This window comes from Colossoma macropomum, unplaced genomic scaffold (genome assembly GCF_904425465.1).
Source record: "Colossoma macropomum unplaced genomic scaffold, Colossoma_macropomum, whole genome shotgun sequence".
Classification (NCBI taxonomy): domain Eukaryota; kingdom Metazoa; phylum Chordata; class Actinopteri; order Characiformes; family Serrasalmidae; genus Colossoma; species Colossoma macropomum.
In genome coordinates, this window is record NW_023494806.1 from 10,695,776 (window position 1) to 10,719,042 (window position 23,267).

General features: G+C 39.1%; 1 protein-coding gene across 1 annotated transcript; it reads right to left on the reverse strand.

Annotated features, from left to right (window-relative positions):
* Positions 1 to 2,364: 2,364 nt before the first annotated feature.
* ehmt1a (euchromatic histone-lysine N-methyltransferase 1a) lies at positions 2,365 to 22,558 on the reverse strand. The gene is given in 25 exon segments (XM_036598685.1): positions 2,365 to 3,112; positions 4,994 to 5,169; positions 5,331 to 5,409; positions 6,233 to 6,319; positions 6,478 to 6,572; positions 6,574 to 6,594; positions 8,133 to 8,210; positions 8,303 to 8,447; positions 8,714 to 8,881; positions 10,029 to 10,183; positions 10,940 to 11,044; positions 11,206 to 11,307; positions 12,484 to 12,606; positions 13,207 to 13,313; positions 13,431 to 13,513; positions 13,632 to 13,706; positions 15,702 to 15,919; positions 16,340 to 16,483; positions 16,806 to 16,951; positions 17,500 to 17,734; positions 18,520 to 18,626; positions 18,722 to 18,806; positions 20,869 to 21,299; positions 21,880 to 21,992; positions 22,446 to 22,558. Coding segments are annotated over 24 exon segments (3,201 nt in total). The 5' UTR covers positions 21,905 to 21,992; positions 22,446 to 22,558; the 3' UTR covers positions 2,365 to 2,901.
* Between the last annotated feature and the right edge of the window lie 709 nt (positions 22,559 to 23,267).

Consider the following 23,267-nt stretch of genomic DNA (forward strand, 5'->3'; position numbering starts at 1 on the left):
ACTTGTATTAAATTTGGAAAGCAGCAGGTTGGAGAATAAGTGTAAAGAGTGTAGAGCATTTAGTGTGAGGACTCCACCTGCAAGTTTTGAACATTCTGTAATTTAGTAAGGAGTTTAGCAGGGAGACCACTAAGAAGGTCATTACAGTAACCAAAAATGACCAAATTACAAAAGTGACCAATTATAGTAACCAAGAGACACTGCAATGTAGAGTTTTTTGCTGAATCACTAGTGGCCGCTTAGTCATCTTATTATTAAGATATTCTATTCCATGATTGCAGTATTTATAAAGTCATTATCACAAAGATTTAATCTTATTGCAGTAATGATAATATGCATTATGGAGAGAAGCCAATCACCAATATATTTTCATGAAACTATTATTTTTTAAATCAGACATGAACATGGTGGAACAGGCAGAACTTTGTGGGCATCATCTTTGTTCTTAGTTAAAGTCAACCAAGAACAAACAACAAAATACATTTAGGCATTTACTACATACATTTCTTTACAAACTGGCTACAAACACAGGTCCAAAATGACATTATATGTATACCCCAAGAGATCTGAGCCCTCAGATAACTTTTACCAAGATCTCAGACCTTATTTAGCTTGTTAGGGCCAGGGCATGTTCACAATGTTCATTAGGAAAAGCCAAGTTAAGCAAATTTCAAAGCTTTATAAATACATCGACTCGTTAAACCTTGTCCCAACAATCAGCAGCCAAGGGTGCCTCTAAGCAGCCGCCTATCACTCTGAAATTTAAAATTATTGATGCCCACAAAGCAGTAGAAGGCTATAAGAAGATAGCAAAGCGTCTTTAGGTAGCTGTTTCCTCAATTCGTAATGTAATCAAAAAATGGCAGTAAAAAGGAGGTCAAGTTGGAAAACCAAGAAAACTTTGAGAGAACAGCATGCAGGATTGCTAGAAGGACAAATCAAAACTCTTTAGAGTGGCTGTTCTATTGTGCAGTGTCACCTGCACAAATATGACCCTCATGGAAGAGTCAACAGATAAAAACCTTTCCTGCGTCCTCATCACAAAATTTATCATCAGAGGTTTGCAAAGGGACATCTAAACATGTTTATATTAAGCTTATAAACTTGAAGTTTATATATTTTATATATTATAAATAGAACTTATGGGCTGCAACAAGCAAAGACATATTTGGAGAAATAGGGTACCAAATCTCATGAAAAAAACATCTCTCCAACTGTTAAGCAAGGGGGTGGATCTATCAATCATGCTTTGGGCTTGTGTTGCAGCAAACGGCATAAGGCACATTTCACTGTTAGAGGAAAGAATGGTTTCAATTAGATACTAAATTCTGGAAGCAAACATCACACCATCTGTTAAAAAAGGCTGAAAATGAAAAGAGGATGGCTTCCACAACAGGATAATGATCCTAAACACACCTCAAAATTCACAATACTCTGGTCTGATGAAACGAAAAGAAAAACTTCTTTAGCAATAATTCAGCTCATGTTTGAGGGAAGAAGAGTTGTGCGTATAATCCCAAGAACACCATACCCTCAGTAAAGTGCGAAGGTGGGAGCATCATCATATTGAGCTCTCTGCAAAAGGTACTGGGTCATGACACATCATCGAAGCAAACATGAAAGGAGCGCTGTACCGAGAGACGATCGATGAGAAATTAATCTCATCAATCAAGAAACGGGAAAAAATGTTTCAACAAGACAATGACAACATACAGCCAAAATAATTCAAACATGGTATCTGCAAAAAGGAGATGGTGCTTGCATCTCCTCATTTCAATCCTTTTAAAAAATTCAGTCCATCAGAGGGACCCTTGTAACCCTATGAAATTAAACATGGTTTGCCAAGAGAAATTGGCCAAAATTGAAGCACAGTACTGCCAAAAGCTGCTTACTTCTTTCTGTGGACTTCTCAAAGCTGTCATCGCTAACAATGGCTTTGCAACAAAGTACTAATACTCTTCATTTGAGGTGTCTGAATAATTTTTTCCTATTAGTCTCCCAATAACCTTACAAATAAATGTAATACATGACTTTATAATGCTGATCCAGGTGCATGTGTAAATCTGTGTGTACTGGCATTGACACATCAAAAATACTGGATATCTGCATTGGCCAATTCTAGATCGCTTTGGTTAATTCCTGTTTGGCTTAGAGTGCCCCCTCTGTAGCTGAGCAGTTAAATTCAACGTGGAAACAAAACATTATTTACCATACTTACCATTTTCCTTCATAATATTAATTTGTATTTCTGTATCCAGGATGCTCTGCACTTGATGATGAGTGCTGAAATTCCCAATAACACAGTTTTCTGATAACAATGAATGAAAACACTGCTTTTCAACTGAATAACAGAAAATATATACAAAAAAAGCTTTATTCATCACATGATTATAATTATTGCCAGTACTGAGAACATGATAAAATTGGGATGATTAGAAAAATATATTTAAAAAAACCTCTTCAAAGGGCATTAAAATTTTAACAGCATCTTGCTCAACAGCTTCTTCCTAATCTTAGCTATGTTAAGGACATCAATTTAACATCTGTACAAGTCTCAGCTACTCAAACACATCAGTGATTAAGTAGTGATGTAGTAGATAGCATGCTAAACATCTCCACCTCTTTTTTAATCAAGTGTGTTTTTCCAGCCTCCTTAAACAATTCTGACATCATTTCATCCAAACTGATATCTATATTTGATATGCTGTAAAATTAGCTTTAAAATGTATTCTACTCATGTGCAATAATCTGTGTGCATTTGTATAAAATTTACTCCAATTTATGGAGTTTAAAAAATACAGTATATTGACATGATAGATTACTGTCAAGAAACACGATCATATAGTCGCACCTAAAACACTTCATGGCTGCAGTCTACTGTACTTGTTCTCGAGGCAGACCTCAGGGTAGGGTTACTGTTCTGGCAGTGCTGGCCGAGTGAATGCGCTCAGTGCTGGCTACCTGAGCTGAGGACTGGACAGTGGGCGTTTGGGCTGAGCTGTTCACATGGCTGCGGCCCAAGACGGCCCCCGAGTGCCTGCACTTCGGAGAACCACACTGACAGCTGAAATACTTCCTCTTGATCTCCCAGTACTGATCTCCATAGTCAAAGCTGGGGTTGGGGGGGGGACAAAAAAAAAGCTGGGATTAGAAACATTACAGGGAACAAAAACAAACAATATTTTCCACACAACGTCATTCAAATAGTAATAAAATCAAAAGAAAACAGCCATTTACAATTTTTTTTGTTTTTTCCTCATGACACGAAGACCAAGGAGAGAGAGCTACCCCAACACAGTGCCGAAACAAAGAAAAACAAACGTACAGCAAGACTGGAAAAAGTTTATATTGCTGCTAAAAAGTACTGTTACTGTTTCTAAGTTTAGTAAAAGCAAACCAGCTCTATGTTCATGCATTCCTGCCACCTGTGACCTTCCTTCACACAGCCAAAGGGCTTTACAGTGGTGCTGAAACCTGGAAAGGGCACACTTATATAACCTGATGGAATTCTCTCCATTCGCAAAAGGGCTTAAGTCCCTCGTGAGCCTGCAACAGGCCCAACACAAGGCCTTTCTCGATTCCCAGCAGGAACAGTAATAACAGCTTGAGAGCAAAAAGCGCAGGCCAGTTTTTTTTCATGACTTGCTTCGGCACCACCAGCATATCATGATGACATACAGGGATATTTATATTTATTTAGCGAATGCAAAGTCCTTAAGCCAAGCAGGTGTATCTTGATCTACAGCATGGGGGCAAAATATCCTCTTTTTAGCCTTTGGAGAAAGGCAAGCTTTCGATATGTATTAGTGTTTTCTCCTCTCCACATGCACACACTGGTTTTGGACAGTTGCCCAACCTGTGAAGGCTGGCCAGATATAGGCCATGACCAGCCCTGAATCTGTTGAGTATTGGACATTCTCTCCATGAGAGGTGGGTCTAGGGACCTGTTAAGTAGGATCTCATAGGTGTTCATCTGAAACATCCTTCGACTTCCATTTCCTTTTCCAGGCTGAAAGAATGGTGAAGCCTATTGGGGGACAATTTTTTCAGATTGGGTATCTTGATAGAAGACGAATTTAAATGTGAACTGCCTATTTAAATGTGTAGTATTTGTCGTTCTTATTTTCATGTGAGAATCAAATTTATATTCTTCCATGATATGTATGATGTTCTGCCTCAGGTGACGTGCTGCCGGTAAACTGTTTGGCTTGACGTCTGTTTTCTTGATTCTTTCACCAATTACAACTGGCTACTCTCGTTGAACATCAAGGCAAGGCACGGTTCATCTTGAACAAGCCCAGTGTGTCTGGAGCTTGCTGCAGCCTTCTATCACTCCAGCTGCAGCCTACATCACCCTAATAAAAATGTCTCCACAGGACAAGCCACAAGACATTTGTGGAGCTAAAGCATGGTAGCTGCTTGTGGCTTGCTGAAGAAAAAGGGCAGTCCACTTGCTCTCCCTGCTGTCAGGAAAAGCCAGGCTCGCTGCCCAGCAGTTGCCACAAAAAATGCCATCCTTCAGCAGTTACTCAGCAACATAGACAGTGCCTCAGAAAGCTGACACTCAGCGAGTTTGGCGGACCCTTTGCCTACATGCAGCAGCTATGGGACTTGTGTCAAAGACAAAATTGTTGATCTGGTGGCACTAACGCAGTTCAGCACTCGTCTGCCAGAGAAGACAGCTGAGCGGGTCCAGTGCCACTGACTGGCATCGCTTGATTACGGCATCCAGCTGGCAGAAGACCACTTCTTGGTGTATCCAGGGGCAGAAGGCCCTTCTCTCTCTTATCTCTCTCATCCCTTGATCCTCAGAAACGAGAAACACTTCCTATACTGTACCTGTGCCCCCATCCTTCTGCACTCTGGATGGATAAATGGACAATGAAAGAAACAAGCTGATGGACTGATGGACGGCTAGAAATAATGGATGGACCGACTGATTGATGAACAGATAAAAAGCCATGCATTTTTCTTCATTGATGAAGAGCCTTACCCAAGCTCGTCTCCAGCTTTTATGGCTTTGCTGGAGAAGAGAGCAACACGTGGGAAACGCAGGTCCTGGTGCTTTGTGAACACTCGCACAGGAAACAGATTGGGTTCACACAGGTGGTTCATAAACCTGCTTACATTGCCATAGAACTGGGCATCAATGCAGTAGACCTCACCAACCTACAAAACAAAGATTAAAATCATTCAGTCAAGAAAAACGTATCTCACTTCAGTGGTTAGGTACCTACAGCACACCCTGCTGGCCAGGTGTACTACAAAAGGTTCAACGGTTGAGGAACAGTGTTTAATATTTCATTAGCATAGAAGTCTGTGAAAATGACCTTATTGTCCAGATTGAACATGTATGAGTCGTTCTCCCTGGCGTTCGCTTCTCCATCTGAAATGATCTCACCAGCAAACCTGCACACAAAACAAATTCACTGGGTAAACGTATTTGACACAAACAGAACAAAAACAGAATAATAGAGGCATTCCACCAATTTTTAAGGTTGAGATGCGAACCAAGTTGAGTGGGCTGATGCGAAAAATCTCCATTCCGAGACAGTCAAAACTGTTCATAGTGGTGGTAACAGAAACTAGGCATAGGAAGTATTTCATATTTCTAAAAGCTCCCTCAAAGAAAGTCATTAGAAGAAATGGTAGCAAATGTTGATGCCTGAGACATTGTTTTATAATAACGTTAACACCAAGTTTTAGCCTAAAACACATTTTTTTTTATTTATACTTGGCAGAGAAGTGCATACTATTTTACCATTATTAACATTACATAAAAACTACATAAAAAAAGATTTTGTTCTGGTAATATTGTCTAATAAATAAGATCTCTATACTTGTTGTAGACATTGCAACCCCTGGTTCCAATCACCATCACTGTAAAGGAATCAGAGTCGCTAAGTTTCTCTACAATGCATCAGTTCACACTAAATCTGTCTGAATTACTTTGTTTACACCTCAACGACTGAATGATACAGAAATTTTTACAAACCGGTGGACTGACTTTACATAACGTGTCGGACACGCACAACGCTCAATATATTCTGTTACAATAATCAAGCAGTGTCTAAATATTTCCAGTTACACACATCTTATTGTCTGACACTTGTTAACAAAAGTTTTATAGTGACTTTTCAAAAAAAAATTTAAAAGCATAATGCTTAACAACAGTTTATACTGTTATAAAACAATGTAATTGCTTTTAAGGGACATGAGCAGAAGGCCATACTCGCATATGAAGGTTCCTTCAGGAATATCCTGCAGAGCTCTCACACCCCAGCCCATTCTAGCAGTCCGGAAAACCTGCAGCCGTACCCTAGTGACATAAAAGCATCAAGAAATGTCAAATTTAATTTGATCTACTGTAATTCTGAACTAGTAAAATGCACTGCAAACATTTAGAAGCCTAGGCAACATCTTAATTTACTTAATAGCCACAGGCTGGCTGATGACTCATTCAAAATGCATTATTACCGTAGTCGGTTCTGCACCACTCTGTTCCGGCATGTTCTCCAGCACGAGCAGGCATGGTTACACTCAAACAAGAAGGGTGGATCTTCTCTAGAGAAACTCCTGCAACAGACGCCCCTCCTGAACACAGCAGAAAGGACAAGTGATAATCAGGACAAGAACTTCCAGTGAGGTGATCATGCCAATGGCTTTCCGGGATTACAATGTGGAGAAATACAAGAATTGAATAGCAGAGCAAAAATCTGCTATTTGTTCATTCATTTACACATTCAGCAATCTATTAAGTTATTCATGCAATGAAAACTTGTGGATTACTTACAGATTTGACAATTAATTAGGCAATTGTTGTTTAAAAAAGGCCAAACAATGAAAATGGACTTTATTATCTTTTGAAAATATACTCTCTAAAGTCCAACTTTGATGCCTGCAACACATTCCAAAAACAGTTGGGACAGGGGCAGTGTAAAACTGGAAAGTTAGTGGAATGATCAAAAATACCTGTTATGGAACTTTCCACAGGTGAACAAGTGAATAGGTAACAGGTGATGCTATCATGTATAAAAGGAGCATTCACAAAAGGAAGTCAACACAATGCCACAAACTGCAGGGGCGAATAATCCAACAGTTTCATTGCATGTTTGCAAGGAATTTAGAGCCTTCACCATCTACCACCCATAACATTATTAAAAGAGTTAGATAATCTGGAGAAATCTCTGTGCATAAAGGGCAAACCCCAAAACCAATACTGAATGGCTGTGACCTTCAGTCCTGCTGATGGCACTGCATAAAAAACTGACATGCTTCTGCAATGAATATAGCCACATGGGTTTAGGAATACTTCGTAAAACCCTTGTTCGTAAACATAGTTCATCACTGCATCTACAAATGCAAGTTAAGACCGTACTACGCAAAGCAGAAGCCATAAATAAACGACATCCAGGAACACTGCTGACTTTGCTGGGCTAAAGCTCATCTGAGATGGACTGACACAAAGTGGAAATGTGCTCTAGTCTGAAGAGTCTACTTTTCAAATTGTTTTTTAGAAATAATGGATGTTGTGGTCTCTGAGACAAAAAGAAAAAGGACCATCCTGGTTGTTCTTAATGCGAAGTTCAAAAGCCAGCATGTGGTGGTGCCAAGGGCATGGGTAACTTAACATCAGTGAAGACACCATTAATGCTGAGGGGTACATACACATTTTGGAGCAACTTATGCCACATAGACAATTGTCTTTCTCTGAGGCGTCCCTGCTTGTATCAGCAAGACAATGACAGGCCACATTCTGCATGTGTTACAACAGTTACAAGAAAAATTCCACTAACAATAACAATTATTTTTCTCAGTTCCCAAACGATTACTGAACATTGTTAAAAGGTGATGTAACCCAGTGGTAAACATGCCCCTGTTCCAACTTTTTTGGGACATGTTGCAAGTATCAAATTTAGAATAAACATATTCATACAAAAACAACAAAGTTTATTGGTGGAAATATTAAATATATTTTATTTGCACTGTTTTCAACTGAATACGGGCCAAAAAGGATTATTTACTTTACTAGTAAGCTTTCGAAAGACTTCACTTCACTTCACTTCACTGATGTTACTAAATATGTATATAAATGGGTATGTTCATCAGGCTCCATTTCCTGACTGACTTACCCTGTCATACCAACAGCGCATGCTGAGCTGACCACATATGCAGTTACTGGAGGAGCAATCGTCTTTGCATGTGCAGTGCTTTAACAGAAAAAAAAACAGATACACAAAGAATCAGGTAAAAATCTAGCCCCAATTGTCTTAATTGGCATATGTCTGTATTACCCTCTTACCTGTAAGTGTGTGATATTTTCATCGATGTTCACCTGAGTGGTGAAACAGTTCTCAGGGACATATTTAAAGTCATTTGGGTAGGGCTCTTGGTCCACTCCATTCACACAGGCCACAGGGACCTCCTCATAGCCACGCGACAGATCTCTGTGCAATACCACATTATATAAACACCAGAACACATGAAAGGCAAAACAAACATCAGTTTTTCTAAGCTGAAGCACTGGGGTCAGAAATCAGGAATATTAGCTTGGATTTGTAAGCATGCAATTTCCAAGCACAACAGAGCACAATATTAAGTTAACACACCAAATATTAATATGAGAACATATAATTATCTTACTGTCTTATGCAGTACAAGTAAACAGCATTTAAAGTGTTAAGACTGAAGGAGGCTAAAATGATCCAGCAACCTGCAGAGGAGCTTCTCTCCCTGGCTTTCTCTGCCTTTACGGGCATCAGTCAACTTCTTGCTGGTGTTCAGTACGGTCCACACCTTGGAGTTGACAGTACAGCAGTTCAAAGGAGTCTCTCCATCCTTGTTCTTTAGGCTTACGTTCGCACCTCGCGACAAGAAAAGCCTGCAGACCAAGCATCAAATTACAGCACTTCAAACTGTGCATTTAACTGTGTTTCATGCAGTCCACCAACAGATAGAGGACCTTATAGTACCACACATCTGGCATATGGGTCATTTTAAGTGTTTAAAATTGGGGGTCAGAAAAGTGTTTAAAAAAATATTTTAATTCCTTTCAAATTCATTTACTTTGTGTTGCATATTAACTAAAATTTCAAAGTTCACTTTATTCACATATTTTCGGAATTCTAAATATTTTTGTCATTGCCACAGAAAATTAGTAATAAGTCAAATAAGTTAAAACAAAACAGAGCAATAAAGAGTTGTTTTGCTATTTCTCAGTTTTAGTTGTTGAGACATTCAGGAATATTTTTACTATGTGAATTTCTCTAAATAAAAAATATGAATCCAGATTTTCTTTGTTAAATGTCAAAAGCTGAAATTTTCTGCTTCTATTTACAGAGTCTGTTGGACTCTTGGGTATAATTGCCTCTCCATGAAGGGCTTTTTCAGTGTGTACAGAGTGTGATACATTATTCTTAAAAAATAAATATACAATGTAATTACTTTAATTAATTGATGTCACTACTCAACTTGGACTCTCCACTCAGTCAGCTGTTGCGAAGTCTCTGTGTTTCTACTAGAGTTATTGAGCCTTTTACCTTTGTACTGTTTCCCCCTTTTTTTCCTAACATGGATCTGCCTTTGCTTTTGCCTGCTTGTATGTTGACCCCTGCCAGTTATATGGACAAAGAGTATTAGACGGCCCCAAATAAAACCACTTTGCGTTTGCAACCTGCTACAGCCCCTACAATACAATCATCTGCTGTCTTTAACTTTACATCTACAAGTGGATAGAAGTGTCCAATGACCACGGCCATCTGTAACTGCAGAACTATAAAGTGCTCCTATAAGGTACAATATATATATTTTAGAGCAACACATTTCCACTTTGAAACTGAAATGAAGTGGCATATTAGATGAAAATATTTTAAAAAATTAAACTGTTTTATTTTTCAATGTACCAAACTGTGCTAAACAAACATGACTCATGTACAACTGAGATGGGTTGGCCTTAGGTCTGTAAACACAAGCAGCAACAAAACTGCTTGTATGCTTTGTCTGTAGCTGGTCATCCGCTCCAAACTCACATGACACAGTCCAGCTGGTTTTGTCTGACCGCGATGTGCAGAGGCGAGTCTCCGTGGATGTTCACAGCGTGCAGGTCCGACCTGTTGTCCAGCAGCAGCTGAGCAATGTCATCACAGCCTGCGAATGCGGCCCAGTGCAGACAGATATTCTCCTCCTAGATTAGAGTCATCATAATAAACCACAATTTAAAAACACATTATTTTGAGATTGCAGCTCCTCCAAAAATTTAAATGTACTCCTACAGGCTATTTATACCTGTCACTTCATGCATCTCATATCTGGATGATGTGCACATTTATTTACATTCTATAAACACATAAATGGTGTCTTGCTTAGATAAATATGATTTGCATCACTGCTTCTTTTCCCACATTACACGGAAATCCTGGAAGTGCCAGGCATTATGCAGGTATACACGACACAAGAAACTGGCACCAGCTTTTACAGCACTTACAAAATAGTTGTCGACAAAAGCTGTCGTATGCAGTTTTTATTTTGTCATCCATGATTAACTTCACAAATGGAAGAGCTCTGTTTATAGTACCTACACAGTTCTGTTCTAGAGGAGTAAATATTGTAAAGATTACTTATGCAGCTTGAAGAAAAAGCTCAGCTGCATCTGAAGTGATCTGAGCGACTAGATACTTATCAGTCTCAAATGCTTGCTGCATTTACACTTGGCTTTTTTTGACAATAAGATAGCTCTCTGATTGGCCCATGTTACAAAGTGTACATAAACTCTTGGACTAAACAGAACATTCAGCAAGGATTCTCCACTGAAGATCTTTTTGATTTTAGCATTAATATAATGTAACAGTCACTAAACACATATAATAATTCACTGGAAATGGAAGCTCATTTTAAAGCTCAATTTTGCTGTTTAAAGACCCTATAGATTCCATTCACCTACCTTGTCCCTCATATGGATGTCGGCTCCCTTGGCGATAAGCAGCTTTACCTGCTCTTTGTGCATATTTTCAGTTGCCCAGGTGATGGGTGTCCACCCTCCATCATCCTGACAGTAATGTATACACACAGAGTCATTCAATCTATCTGCACTATTACACACTCTACATGCCATCAAGCATAAGCACCCCTATTTCTAATAAACATGGTCCCTGAGGTGAGATCACTCTTTCTACTATGAGGCAATAAAATAAACAGTATCACTGTTACCTTACAGTTGACATCTATAAAGGAAGTAGACAGGAGATGCTGCAGAGTGCCAGTGTGGCCTCCTCGAGCCACCATGTGAAGACACGTAGATCCTCTTATATCCTGTGAGAAAGAAATAAACAACAGGGGCATGTTTAATAGAACAATATGGTGTGAAAAGTTCAGACAGAACTAAATTTACAAAAGGTAGACTTGCTTGTCTGATACAGTACTGTGCAGAAGTCAAGACCACTTTTTATTCATTTTATTCAAGTTATTCATTTTTCAACATTAGGCAAAAAGCAAAAAGCATTTATTTCACAGAATATTACCCAGAAGACTCAACAACTAAATATAACAATAACATTTTCAATATTTAGTTGCTGAGCCTTCTGGGTAATTTTCTATGAAAAAAATGTTTTCTGCTTTTTTTTTTAACCTGATACTGAAAAATAAATAACTTAAATAAAATTAAATTAAGGGTGGTCTCTAACATTATTCAGAAGGCTCAACACCTGAAGATAACAACAGAAATTTTCTTTGCCTTTATTACAGCTTCCATTATTTTCAGAAGACTTGCTTTTTAAATTACAAATAATCTGTCGGGATGTTTTTCCCCAAATCTACAAAGTTCAGTCGCACAAATTGGTTGCATTTTCTGCTTCTCAAGATCCAAATAATCTCAGTGACAAATTTAATCTGTCACTTAATCGGTTCCTAAAACCTTACTCCACATCTCTCCACAACTCCACAGATGTCCACTTTCAGTGTTCTAGTCTAGTGCAGTCTAATGCAAATTTTCCCTCTTTTTGTCTACTTCTTTTTCTCAGTAATTTTTCTCAAGGGATTTCCCCTTCTTTATGAGAGTGGATGAGAAAAAATCTGCAAGGCAGTAAAGGTATGTTTGTCTCTTTGAAGCTCAATAATGACACTGAAACTTTTGAGCTTTTGACTGACAAAATGTCAAATGTCAAAATCTTCCACGTCAAGATCATCAGTTAACCAAGAATAAACTTGAGTTCACCGGCTGTTTGTTAATTAGAAGCAAAAGCTAACATACAAAACAATAAGTATGTGTAATTTATGCATGGAAATTGATACAAACTGAAGGGTAAAGCTATTAGTCCTAGAAAAAGCATCACACCTTTATGCCTAATAAAAGATTCAGCCTGTTCTGGACATAATGCAGATTACTGAAATTACTGAAACTGACTTACTTATGTGGTGAAGTACAACTAAATTAAGCTCCAGTTCAAATTCCTATAAAGCTAAATAAAGTTCCAATAGAAAGATGTACACCTTATGCGCTGTGGAGGCCCCAGCTTTCAACAGGTACTCCACCGTTTCCACATGGTTGTTCTCACAGGCATCCATCAGAGGAGTCCGCTGCTGATTGTCACACATGTCCAGGTTCGCACCCGCCTCAGAGAAAAGATAGAGATAGAGGCCTTTCAGAAACATGCTCACCTCGTAGACTCCTTACTCAATAAAATGCCTTCCCAGAAGCAAGCATATTTGTGATTGGGGCCGCATGATTCTTTTTTAAATGAGAATCATGATTTTTGGCTAAAAATTGAGATCTCAATTCCCACTTAATGATTCTTTGAGTAAAGAATGCTAGGATATGTATATTTCTTAAGTTCTAACATTGCATAGCTTGCAGTGTGTGCATAATAGCAGTTCAGAGATCTAACCAAAATTTTTACAATATATAACCACAAACATAAATAAATCACATTCTAAATAAAATATGTAAATCAAACAAATCCACATATACTTGAGGTCACGTGGCACTGGTCAGAGGTCACTGGTCATGGCAAAAAAGGAAACGTGGCAGCTTTCTGCACTGGTTATTTGAGCATAAATGTTGCAGAATCTATGTTTTCTAGATTCAAACTGCACCAGGACTCAAATCAAGATTGTAATTGTAAAACGACTAATTACTGTAGTTGTAGTTTTTGGGATTGGTAATGATGAATGATGCTATGTCAATGTTAGTAGTGGCATTAGGCCTTGAAATACCTGAACTAGAATGTGGCAGATTTCTTTGTGGCCCTCAGCAGCAGCTGCATGGAGAGGAGTACGCCTCCTCTCGCTCTCCATCTGCAGGTTCGGGTCCACCCCTTCTACTGATTCCAGCAACAAACCCCAGAAAACAAGACATTCATTTAGAATTTTAAACAGGTGACCTGAATAAGATACACGAACACTGATTCTACACAGATAATTCACAAATGGCACTTTACCAAGCATATGCATGACTCGCTGAAGCTCGCCTCTCTTAGCTGAGAAGTAGAGCTGCTTTGGGGGAAGTTTTGACTTCTTATACCTTAGAATGACAGGAATTTATCAAATTAAGTACTTGATGAAAATGTTTCAGGACTACATTTACACAGCTATGTGTGAAGTCTCTTAATAAAAATGAAGTAGGAAACATGGAAGCTTACTTTCCATCCTCCAGTGCTTCCAGGACTGTCTCCAATGACTCTGCTGCAGGTTCCCCAGGCCCCGCAGGAGGTTTTCTGCAACACACAAGGCAAACATTATTGAATACAAGATACAGATACTTTAGGTATACTCAACATAAGCAGTACAGGTATAAAAATGAAGGTGGCAATTCAATATACATTACATATATACAAGTTTACATACACTTAGTTTGAAGTCATTAAAGCTCATTTTTATTCCCTCCACAGATACTTTGTCAACAAACTCTAGTTTTAGCAAGTTGTTCAGGATATCTACTTCGTACATGACACAAGCAATTGTTCCCACACATGTTCACACACAGATTATTTTACTTATAATTCACTATATCAAAATTCCAGTGGGTCAAGGCCTACTTGCCTTTTTTGCTTGACATCATGGGAAAATCAAAAGAAATCAGCCAAGACAAAAAAGAATTGTGGACCTTCACAAGTCTGATACATTCATGAGAGCAATTTCCAAATGCCTGAAGGTACCACGTTCATCTGTTCAAATGATAATACACAAGTGTAAACACCATGGGATCAAGCCGTCATCATACCATAGGAAGGAGATGTTCTGTCTCCTAGAGATGAATGTACTTTGGTGCGAAAAATACAAATCAATTCAAGAACAACAGCAAACGACCTTGCGAAGATGCTGGAGGAAACAGGTACAAAAAAAGATGATCTATGTCAACAGTAAAACGTGTCCTATATTGACATAACCTGAAAGGCCGCACAGCTAGGAAGAAGCCACTGCTCCAAAACCACCACAAAAAAGCCAGGATACAGTTTGCAACTGCACATGGGGACAAAGATCTTACTTTTTGGGGAAAAGTCCTCTGGTCTGATGGTTCCAAACAAGAATTAAACTGTTTGGCCATAATGACCATCATTATGTATGGAGGAAAAAGGGGGAGGCTTCCAAGCCAAAGAACACCATCCCAGCCATGAAGCATGGGGGTGGCAGCATCATGCTGTGGGGATGCTTTGCTGCAGGGGGACTGGTGCACTTCACAAAACAGATGGCATTATCAGGAAGTAAAATTATGTGGAGATATTGTAGCAACACCTCAAGACAACAGCCAAGAAGTTAAAGCTTGGGGGCTATATTGGATCTTTCAAATGAACAATGACCCAAAGCAAGCTTCTAACGTTGTGGCAAAATGGCTTAAGAACAACTAAGTGAAGGTAATGGAGTGGTTATCACCAACCTGACCTCAATACCTCAGATAATTTATGGGCAGAACTAAAAAAGCATGTGCGAGCTAAGAGGCCTACAAACCTGACTCAGTAACACCAGTTCTATCAGGAGGAATCAGACAAAACTGGAAAGTGGAAGGCTACTCAAAACATTTGACCCAAGTTTAACAATTTAAAAGGCAATGCTACCAAATACTAACCATGTGTATGTAAACATCTGAGCCACTGGGAATGTGATGAAAGAAATAAAAGCTGAAATAAATCACTGTCTCTAATGTTATTCTGACATTTTACATTCTTAAAATAATAGTAGTGATTCTAACTGACCTACGTGAGGGAATGTGTACTAGGATTAATTGTTAGGAATTGTGAGTTTAAATGAATGTGTATGTAAACTTATGACTTCAACTGTACATAAATATAAGCAGTAAGAACATTAAAACCAACAGATTCAAAGTGATTCTAGTTACATTTAACAAAGAAAAAGCAAATATCTGGCCAAGACTTAATTCTATGCCTATTTTCAAATATTAAATAAAAAAAGCTTGATATATATTTTTTTATTGTCTATATTACACTGTTGCAGAAATAGCTGGCAAAGTGATGTGCATTTAAGATATTTTTTTAAATAATTCTGAATCTCATTAATAGTATACTGGATTAAATAGTGGTGAAACCTGATGCACTGCATCACTATCTAAAAATCTTAATTGAATTCAATGATGTCTGAGATTTACTGTTGAGTACAGAATCAAAAGATCATGCATACACTGTTCATGAGCTGTTAACAAGGAAACAAAGAATGTGAAGAGCATAGGAGAGCAAATAAATCATCTGTAAACTTACTCTGCTGAAGCTGAGTCTCTCTTGTCTCTAGGCAAAGCAGCTGTTGTGATGGCAGGCAAGGTTGTAACAGGGTCAGCTTTGGGGATGGTGACCTCTTTAGCCTGGCTTGCCTCTTCCCCACAGTGAGGGCAGAAAAGCTGACCGCGGATCACTGAGGCACAGCTCCGGTGAAAGCGGTGAGAGATGTGACCATCTGGCTGGCACTCCATGAAGGTTCCCTGTAAAAGAGTCAAAAGTGCATCAACATGCATTTTTTTATTAGTCCCTAAAATGTCCTGGACAGTATGCATGAAACATCTCAGATGATGTGCAGTGACATAAAATATTTTGGGTAAAGGCTCAAGCTTCCACCTTACATATCTTGTTGCATAGGAATGCACAGTGAAGAGCTAGGTAACCAATCCAACTCCAAGTTCGCAATAATGTATTCGGTAGCATGAGTGCCGAGTCAAGCCTTGTCATCCCCGAGACTTCTAAGAGTCTGTTTATACTAAAACACTACTGATAGTAAAAAGTATAAACATATCCAAATAAATATCATTAAATATTTGCATGGACCATTTACTTATTGGGGACGAAAAAGCCCCAATCAGTCCCAATAAGTCCCAGAGATCCCAAACTCTCCCCCTTGTACTTACAGCCCTGCAGAAGAAGCCACAGCCTGGGCAGCTCTGGTGCTTGACCATGCCGGCCCGGTGGTCCTCGCACAGCACCAGCAAGGGTATCCGCAGAGACGGCCGCATCATCTCCTGCTTCTGGATCGGCCTCCGGCATAAACTCAGCTTTTGATGGACAGAGAGCAAGAGTGAAAAATGATGATCTGAAATTGACTTTAACCCCTTAAATGTAGGCTTATTATTCAATAACTAATCATAAAGCACATTATGCAGTAACTACTATGAATCATTCTGTAACTATTATGAAACTAATATGTAAGTTATGCAGGCATGAGAGTGAGGAACTGAAGTAGGACAGAGGTAATAAGCAAAGAACATTTGTACAATAAAGTAGATAAACAGAAAAACAGAGCGGAAAAGTGGTTAGTAGGGAGAGAATGAGTGAAAAGCAAGAATAAGAGAATACAAAGGAGAAAGAAAAACACACCTTCCCATCTACACTCTCCACAGCCATGCACTTCCCCTCTGCCAGCGTTACTACATCCTGGTTCCTAGGTGTTTCCATGCGGCAGCTGCAGAGCGGTGGCTCCAGCATCTCATCTGCCTCCATGTTCTCTTTATCTTCAGGCAAGCCTGCAAAACACAAGCCAGGCTAAAGTTTTCCGAAGGATTACAGGTATCTAAATATTTTAGGCAGGTTTCTGAAGAAACAGTCAGACACTAAAGTACATGTCAAAAGACAGTAACAAATTATGCAAATAGATGCTGAGTTCTGGAAGACAAAGATGGATATGTAAATGGATAGTTCACTCTGCAGCCTCTTTTCCACTGTAGGGCTGAAGAGTTCTGAGCAAAGAAAGTAACCAACCAAATGGCGTTTCCACCTGAACATGTTTTGGTACTTTTACAATTAGATAACCATGATAACAATTAACACAGGCTGACAACCAGACTGTTATTTGGCCCTTTGTGATGTCTCAGTTGTGCCCTTAACCTCTTCTTATAGTGTGTTGTCATCTTGGCAACTGCTGTATGCACAAAAAATAAGTAAAAACCAAAAACATTCTAGACCAGATTTAGAGACAAAACAGATGGAAAAATACACTGTAACCACTAATAGTGCAGGTGTAGCAAGCGTTCACCCTAGAGTGGAAATCGGCCTAGTTATCACCACTGACTACCTGTGCGTATAGCTGCAAGCATGCTCTCCTGGGCCAGAGAGTACAGAGGAAGCTCTGTGTATTCTTCACAGACATTTTGAGGAGCTTTCACGGTTTCATTCTTGTTCTCCGATTCAGCTGCAACTCCTCCAGCTGCTCTTCCACTCTGTTTTTCTTGGCCATCAAGTTTGGTTCTGGGTTTGAATGCCTCCTCGAGTTGCAGCTGCACCCCTTTGGTCCCATGCAACACCTCTTTCTAAGGAAAGAAAAAATATGATCATCTGTGTAAGCATATGATGCAATGATAAAGACTAAGCATTCAGTCTGTTCACATGACACAGGAGTGGTGTGGAGTGGCAGGAGAGCATAATTATGGAAGAAGTGAGTAGAGGCTTTTAAAAAAAGTCTGTGTTTCTCTTGCTCCAAGATCACTTCAACACCACTCCATCACACCAGCATGTGCTAACGATTTATAATGCAATAAATACTTTAGAGATGACAGTCACTATTATCAGAGGGACGCCTGTCATAAAGTGTTTTAACATGTCCTCAGTGATGAGTTTCACATCCAGATGATTACCACAGGACAAGTGAGTTTCTAGTGGCTTGTACAAATCCAGGTGTTTGTGTCACATGATCATACGATCGTTATTTCTATATAACTAAACATTAATGATATTGTGCATGTGCGTATATAAAGTAATGCTTTATATCAATAGTTGCCATTATAATCGCTCCTTTAATCAGCCTGTGAGATCTGGGTTTTATGATTGTTTTTACAAGTATTTTCCTCCTTCGTTTAAACTCAACACAGTGAGTAGCAGTTCAGAATCCTTTTATTTCAACACAATGAAAATCATCCAATGACTATTTAAACTCATCAAAAAAAAATCATTTTCATACACATACTCACAATTGAGAAGAACTGAGAAATGATGACATAGCTTCACTTCTATTTACCATGACATTAAAATCCCCTTCTGTGCTGATAACACAGCTCTACAATATGCAACAATTTAAGATAACGAGAAGACGGCTCACCTGGCTGTTTGAAGAGGGTAAAGTGAGATTCTGCTTAGCTGACACTTTGGTTTTCTTCTTGGGAACAAAATTGTACAAACCCATCTTCCTCTTCTTTTTCCTCACCGCTACATAACAAAAAAAAGAGTGCAGCATTGAACAATGCAGTTGTTGGCACTGGTTGGCTGAAAGAGATGCTAATCTCTTTTTACTCTATACTGACCTGCTTGCGGTTTTGCTGGGCCTTTGTGTTTCTGAGGTAGCTTTGACTGAGGAGGTGGTGAAGTGCTTCTTCCAGCATTCAAGATCTTTATATGTTAAAATAAAAACAAATTGTCAAATATCATCATATGCTGACCGATAGTAATTAAAAGGTTCTGGAATATGCACCAATGTGTATGCTGAACAGGCCAGATGACTATTTGGATACTACACTAAGTTGCCATATTTATTTAGGTACAGCTACCTTGTAGGTCATTTGCCATTTTATAAGGAACACCCACCATATAGGTGCACTTTGTAGGTTTAGTTTCTGACTGCAATGCATCTGTTCCTGCACAGTTTATCAGTTTATCGGCCTCCTGTAGCCCATCCATCAGTGGAAAGGGACCACCATAGGACCACCACTGACCAGATATTATTTGGGATGTGGTAGTGACATCAAAATGGTGGAGGTACGTTAGCGTATGTGGTGCTGATATGAGTATAAGAGTGTTACTGGAGTTTTTAAAAACGGTGTATGCTTCTTTATTACACTACCTTATTGGTTTACAGATAGAGACTACAGATCACCTTTTTCCATGCACAATTTGAGTCAGTTATCCTCTAGTCCTCCAGAAGTGGTCAGGTTATGACCACGGGACCACTGTTTATGACCGATCAACTGTGATGCTGTATAAAATTTAAAATGGAGAAAGCAAGATATGTTCAGGTCCAGGCCTACCAATCAGAGCTACAGTGACATGTTAACTCATACTTTATCAGCTCATTGTTAGTGCTTGGAGCTCCAAACTGAAGCAGAGCATCAAACCACTGCAATCTAAAAACACATTCAGGACAAAGTCTTGCTCCTGTGTGAGTCATTGGAGTTTGCTGTGCTATTTATTTTTTATTTTTTGCTCTGTTATCCAGTTTCTGCTTAAAGAAAAATGATAATGTCATCACTGCTACTGCTTGATGAATACATTACTTCTTCCTTTCATATAAAAATGCTTACAAAGAATATGCTGCTGTCCGAGAGTGGAAAAGCATGAACCTAACAAATATTCCCATCATTACACTTTCGACCAATCAAAATGTGAAACAGTATGGCTGACATGATTGACCAAACAAACATGAAGCAGAAAAGAGAAGAAGAGCTGAGGTAGCCAGTTGGCCAGTTTTAAGACAGCTCAGCTGTAGCCTTTTTTATAAAACGTCCATCATGCAAGATTTGGTGATCTGGAGACCTCTCTTGTGGAAATGTGTACTTGCACGTAACATGTAGTAGAACACTACGTAATGCTGGTTGTGCTCCTTTCCCTTTCCTTGAGCGGATGAATCTGATGATTGCAAGCGCGTTAAAAGAGTGTTCAAAGAGAACTCAGTCGAAATTTGTCTTCCAAGGACGTAAGTGAATTATCTATTATTGTCATTTTATCTTCATCAGTATAACGTTGATTTTACATTTGAGACCTAAAGCCTGACCTACTTTTTGAGACTGTGCATATAAAATTAATGTGTAAAGGGGTTTGTCATGGTCCAAAAACCCACCGACATCATCAGACCAGACACCTCTGACTTTTAAATTAATATTTCAGGCTTTACAGGGTGCACCACAGCAGCGTACGCACACCATATTTTAGTCTTTTTCCTGTTGACTCCTGAGTAATGCTATACTTCTTTCAGTTATGACAAAAAAATTTTACATAATGCAACTTTAAATAAAGCACAAATATTACCTTAGCAACAACTATGTATACAATAATAGTTTCACATGTTTGGATGAGTAATTATTAAAAATGAACATTATTTCATTAGTAATAATTTTCTGCTTGGGTCCTTAGTGGGTATCAAATTGGACTGACACAATCTGAGCACGAAAAAAGATGACCTACAGCCTCTAACTGTACATCTATTGATACACCTGGTAGAGAGGGGCTAATAAATTGTGCAGAAGGACCACAGTCAGTAACAATAAACCTGAAAAATGCACCTACTTGGTCTGTGTTTCTCATAAAATGGTCAATGAGTGTATGTACAAGGCAGGTGCACCTATTAAACTGGAAGCTCAGTGTATAATACAAGTATTCTACTAGGATAACAATGCTAAAAAGCAAACATGCCATCAAATGTGGGAATACTGTAGAGCATCAGAATGAACGCAGTTACCTTAAGTGCTTCTGGAGGAGAAGCTGGTCTGACCATGGTCTTCCAGGCCAGGCGTGACTGTACTGGGGTAGAACTTTTCCTCACTTCCTCAGAGGCCTTTAAAGCAGCCCCGCCCACTCCAGTCTCCCCAGAGGCTCCTGCACACAAAGCCTGCAAGCTCTTCATTGCATCACTCGTTGCATTGCTGGATTCTAAGCTCTCTGTCATGTGAGGCTGCTGCGTTTCTCTGAGAGATCCTTCATTGCCTGAGGTGATATGGTGAGAGGAGGTTGCTTTAGCTGCGCCTTGTCCAGAAAGTGAATGATGGCCCGGTTCTGTGCTTTTCTGCTCATTCACTGGCAGCTGCTGTCCACCCACCTCTGAGCCTCCACCCCAGGGTGTGGACTTGGTTTTTCTCCCCCGCCTTGAGGGATCACCAGATCTATCCATGCCTTAAACAATCAGAGAATTGCAAATAAGGGTGTAATGATTTCAATATAGTTTTAAACATTAAAAAAAAAACAGTGTATTTTATGGAAACTACTGTCAATGACCAAAACTAAAGGGTGACGTGGATAGAAGAGGAGAGGGCAGGGCTATCATACACATGCACACACATTCAACTGACTGTTATCTCCTGAAGTTGCTTGTAAACAGTAAATGCTTTTGAAAATGTATTTAATCTTGACCTCAGAAAAGAAAATCAAACTGAACCTGGAAATATATATGTTTCATTACACTCCTAGTTTTATCATTAGAAACTAATGATGAAAACACTTAGCTACAAAAAAAATAATACAGCGCAAAAAACCCTCTCCATTCAAACTGCCGTACATGTTTATGGTATGTATGTCTGTATATGTTTATGGTCATATTTGGATAAACATAGGTCTGTATATGTTTATGGTCATATTTATATGTTCATATTTATATTTAGATGGTCATATTTAGATGAACATATACAGACATATGGCCACATGTCTGTATATTTTTATGGTCATATGTCACATGCAATGCATTCGTAGAACTCACCAGCTCTTTTGGGTTTGGCACTCATAACTTGGACCTGCCAACTCCTCCCTCCCTACTGCAAAACCCCACAGGGCAGGACTGGACTGCACAGAGCCAACGGACAGAGGAACCAGCTAGAAACAGCAAAAAAGAGAAATTAAACTAGGTCGCTGGAAAACGTCTCTTACAAGTTACAGATGTTTTTACATTGTATACAGTAGCCACCACCATGCTGAGCTCAATATTCCCCTACTGACACACATTACTATGACAACTAAATGCCTTTACAGTAACGTTAGCTACAAGATAAAGTACGATTTTACAAAAAGCTTCTTCACAAACGAGACATTATAGGAGCCACGTACTGACAGAATTCACAAAAAATATGCAAATACTGTGAGAAACTTGCTCTCTGCAAGATTAAGAAAGTCCACACTCGGGTTAGCTAGCTGGCTAACTCCCCAGCAGCGCTAGCAAAACCAAATCATCAATCAAAACATTGCAGCCAGGGCGACAGAGCGAGAACACCAAACTGTCAAACGGGCGAAGGGCGTTATATTCATGCACGTATGCAGTAAAATCAGTACCTGTTACCCGAAAAAGGCCTGCATTTTAGTAACAAAGATAAAAACAAAGAAAGTTTGGAGGTTGGCTTCCTCTCTTCATTTCCCTCCAGCCTCTAACATGCGCTCTGTGATGAGCCACGCGGCGCCCCCTGCTGGTAGCGCGTAAAATCGTGCCGGTGTCGAACTTTGGCTGTGTAGCCCCCTACACTCGTGTAGACCACCAACACTGTACAGCCTATTTTTTTCTTAATGGGTTTGACATTGAACTCGTACTAAGTGTGCAGATTTTCAAAACGTTGGTCCCAGTGGTCGTCAACGAACGAAGCACACGTACTTCCTTACTTTACTTAAAGGGAAATTAAACCAATTTTTCAAATTTTCCACATAAGCGTTGTTAAGACGTAAACAGAGTAGTTTGGAATGGCTTGATGTGAAGTGTTCTGTTCTAGGGAGTTAGAGGTGATAGGAACCAGACATCTGAAGAGTTTAATGCCTGGATATGGTTGATATGGTTAAGCTAAATGATGCCTGAGAGAGTTTTATGATAGTTTTGAGATGATGTTTCAGCCTACACCATATTTTTTAGAATTCCAATCATAGTGGAGAGATACATGCAGGGTCATTTTTTTAATCATTTTCAATATTACGTTTAATAACTTTACAGGTGTAAGTTCACTGGTGGTTTTGGATAGTAAATAAAATGGCTTTCCTTGTATTGCAGATACTGTAAAGAAAGCTGACTCCATTTCACATCAACCCACTCTGAAAGACAGTTTATATTTCAACCATTGAATTATGCAGAATTTTTGAAAAATGGACGGAATTGCCCTTTCACTCCACTAC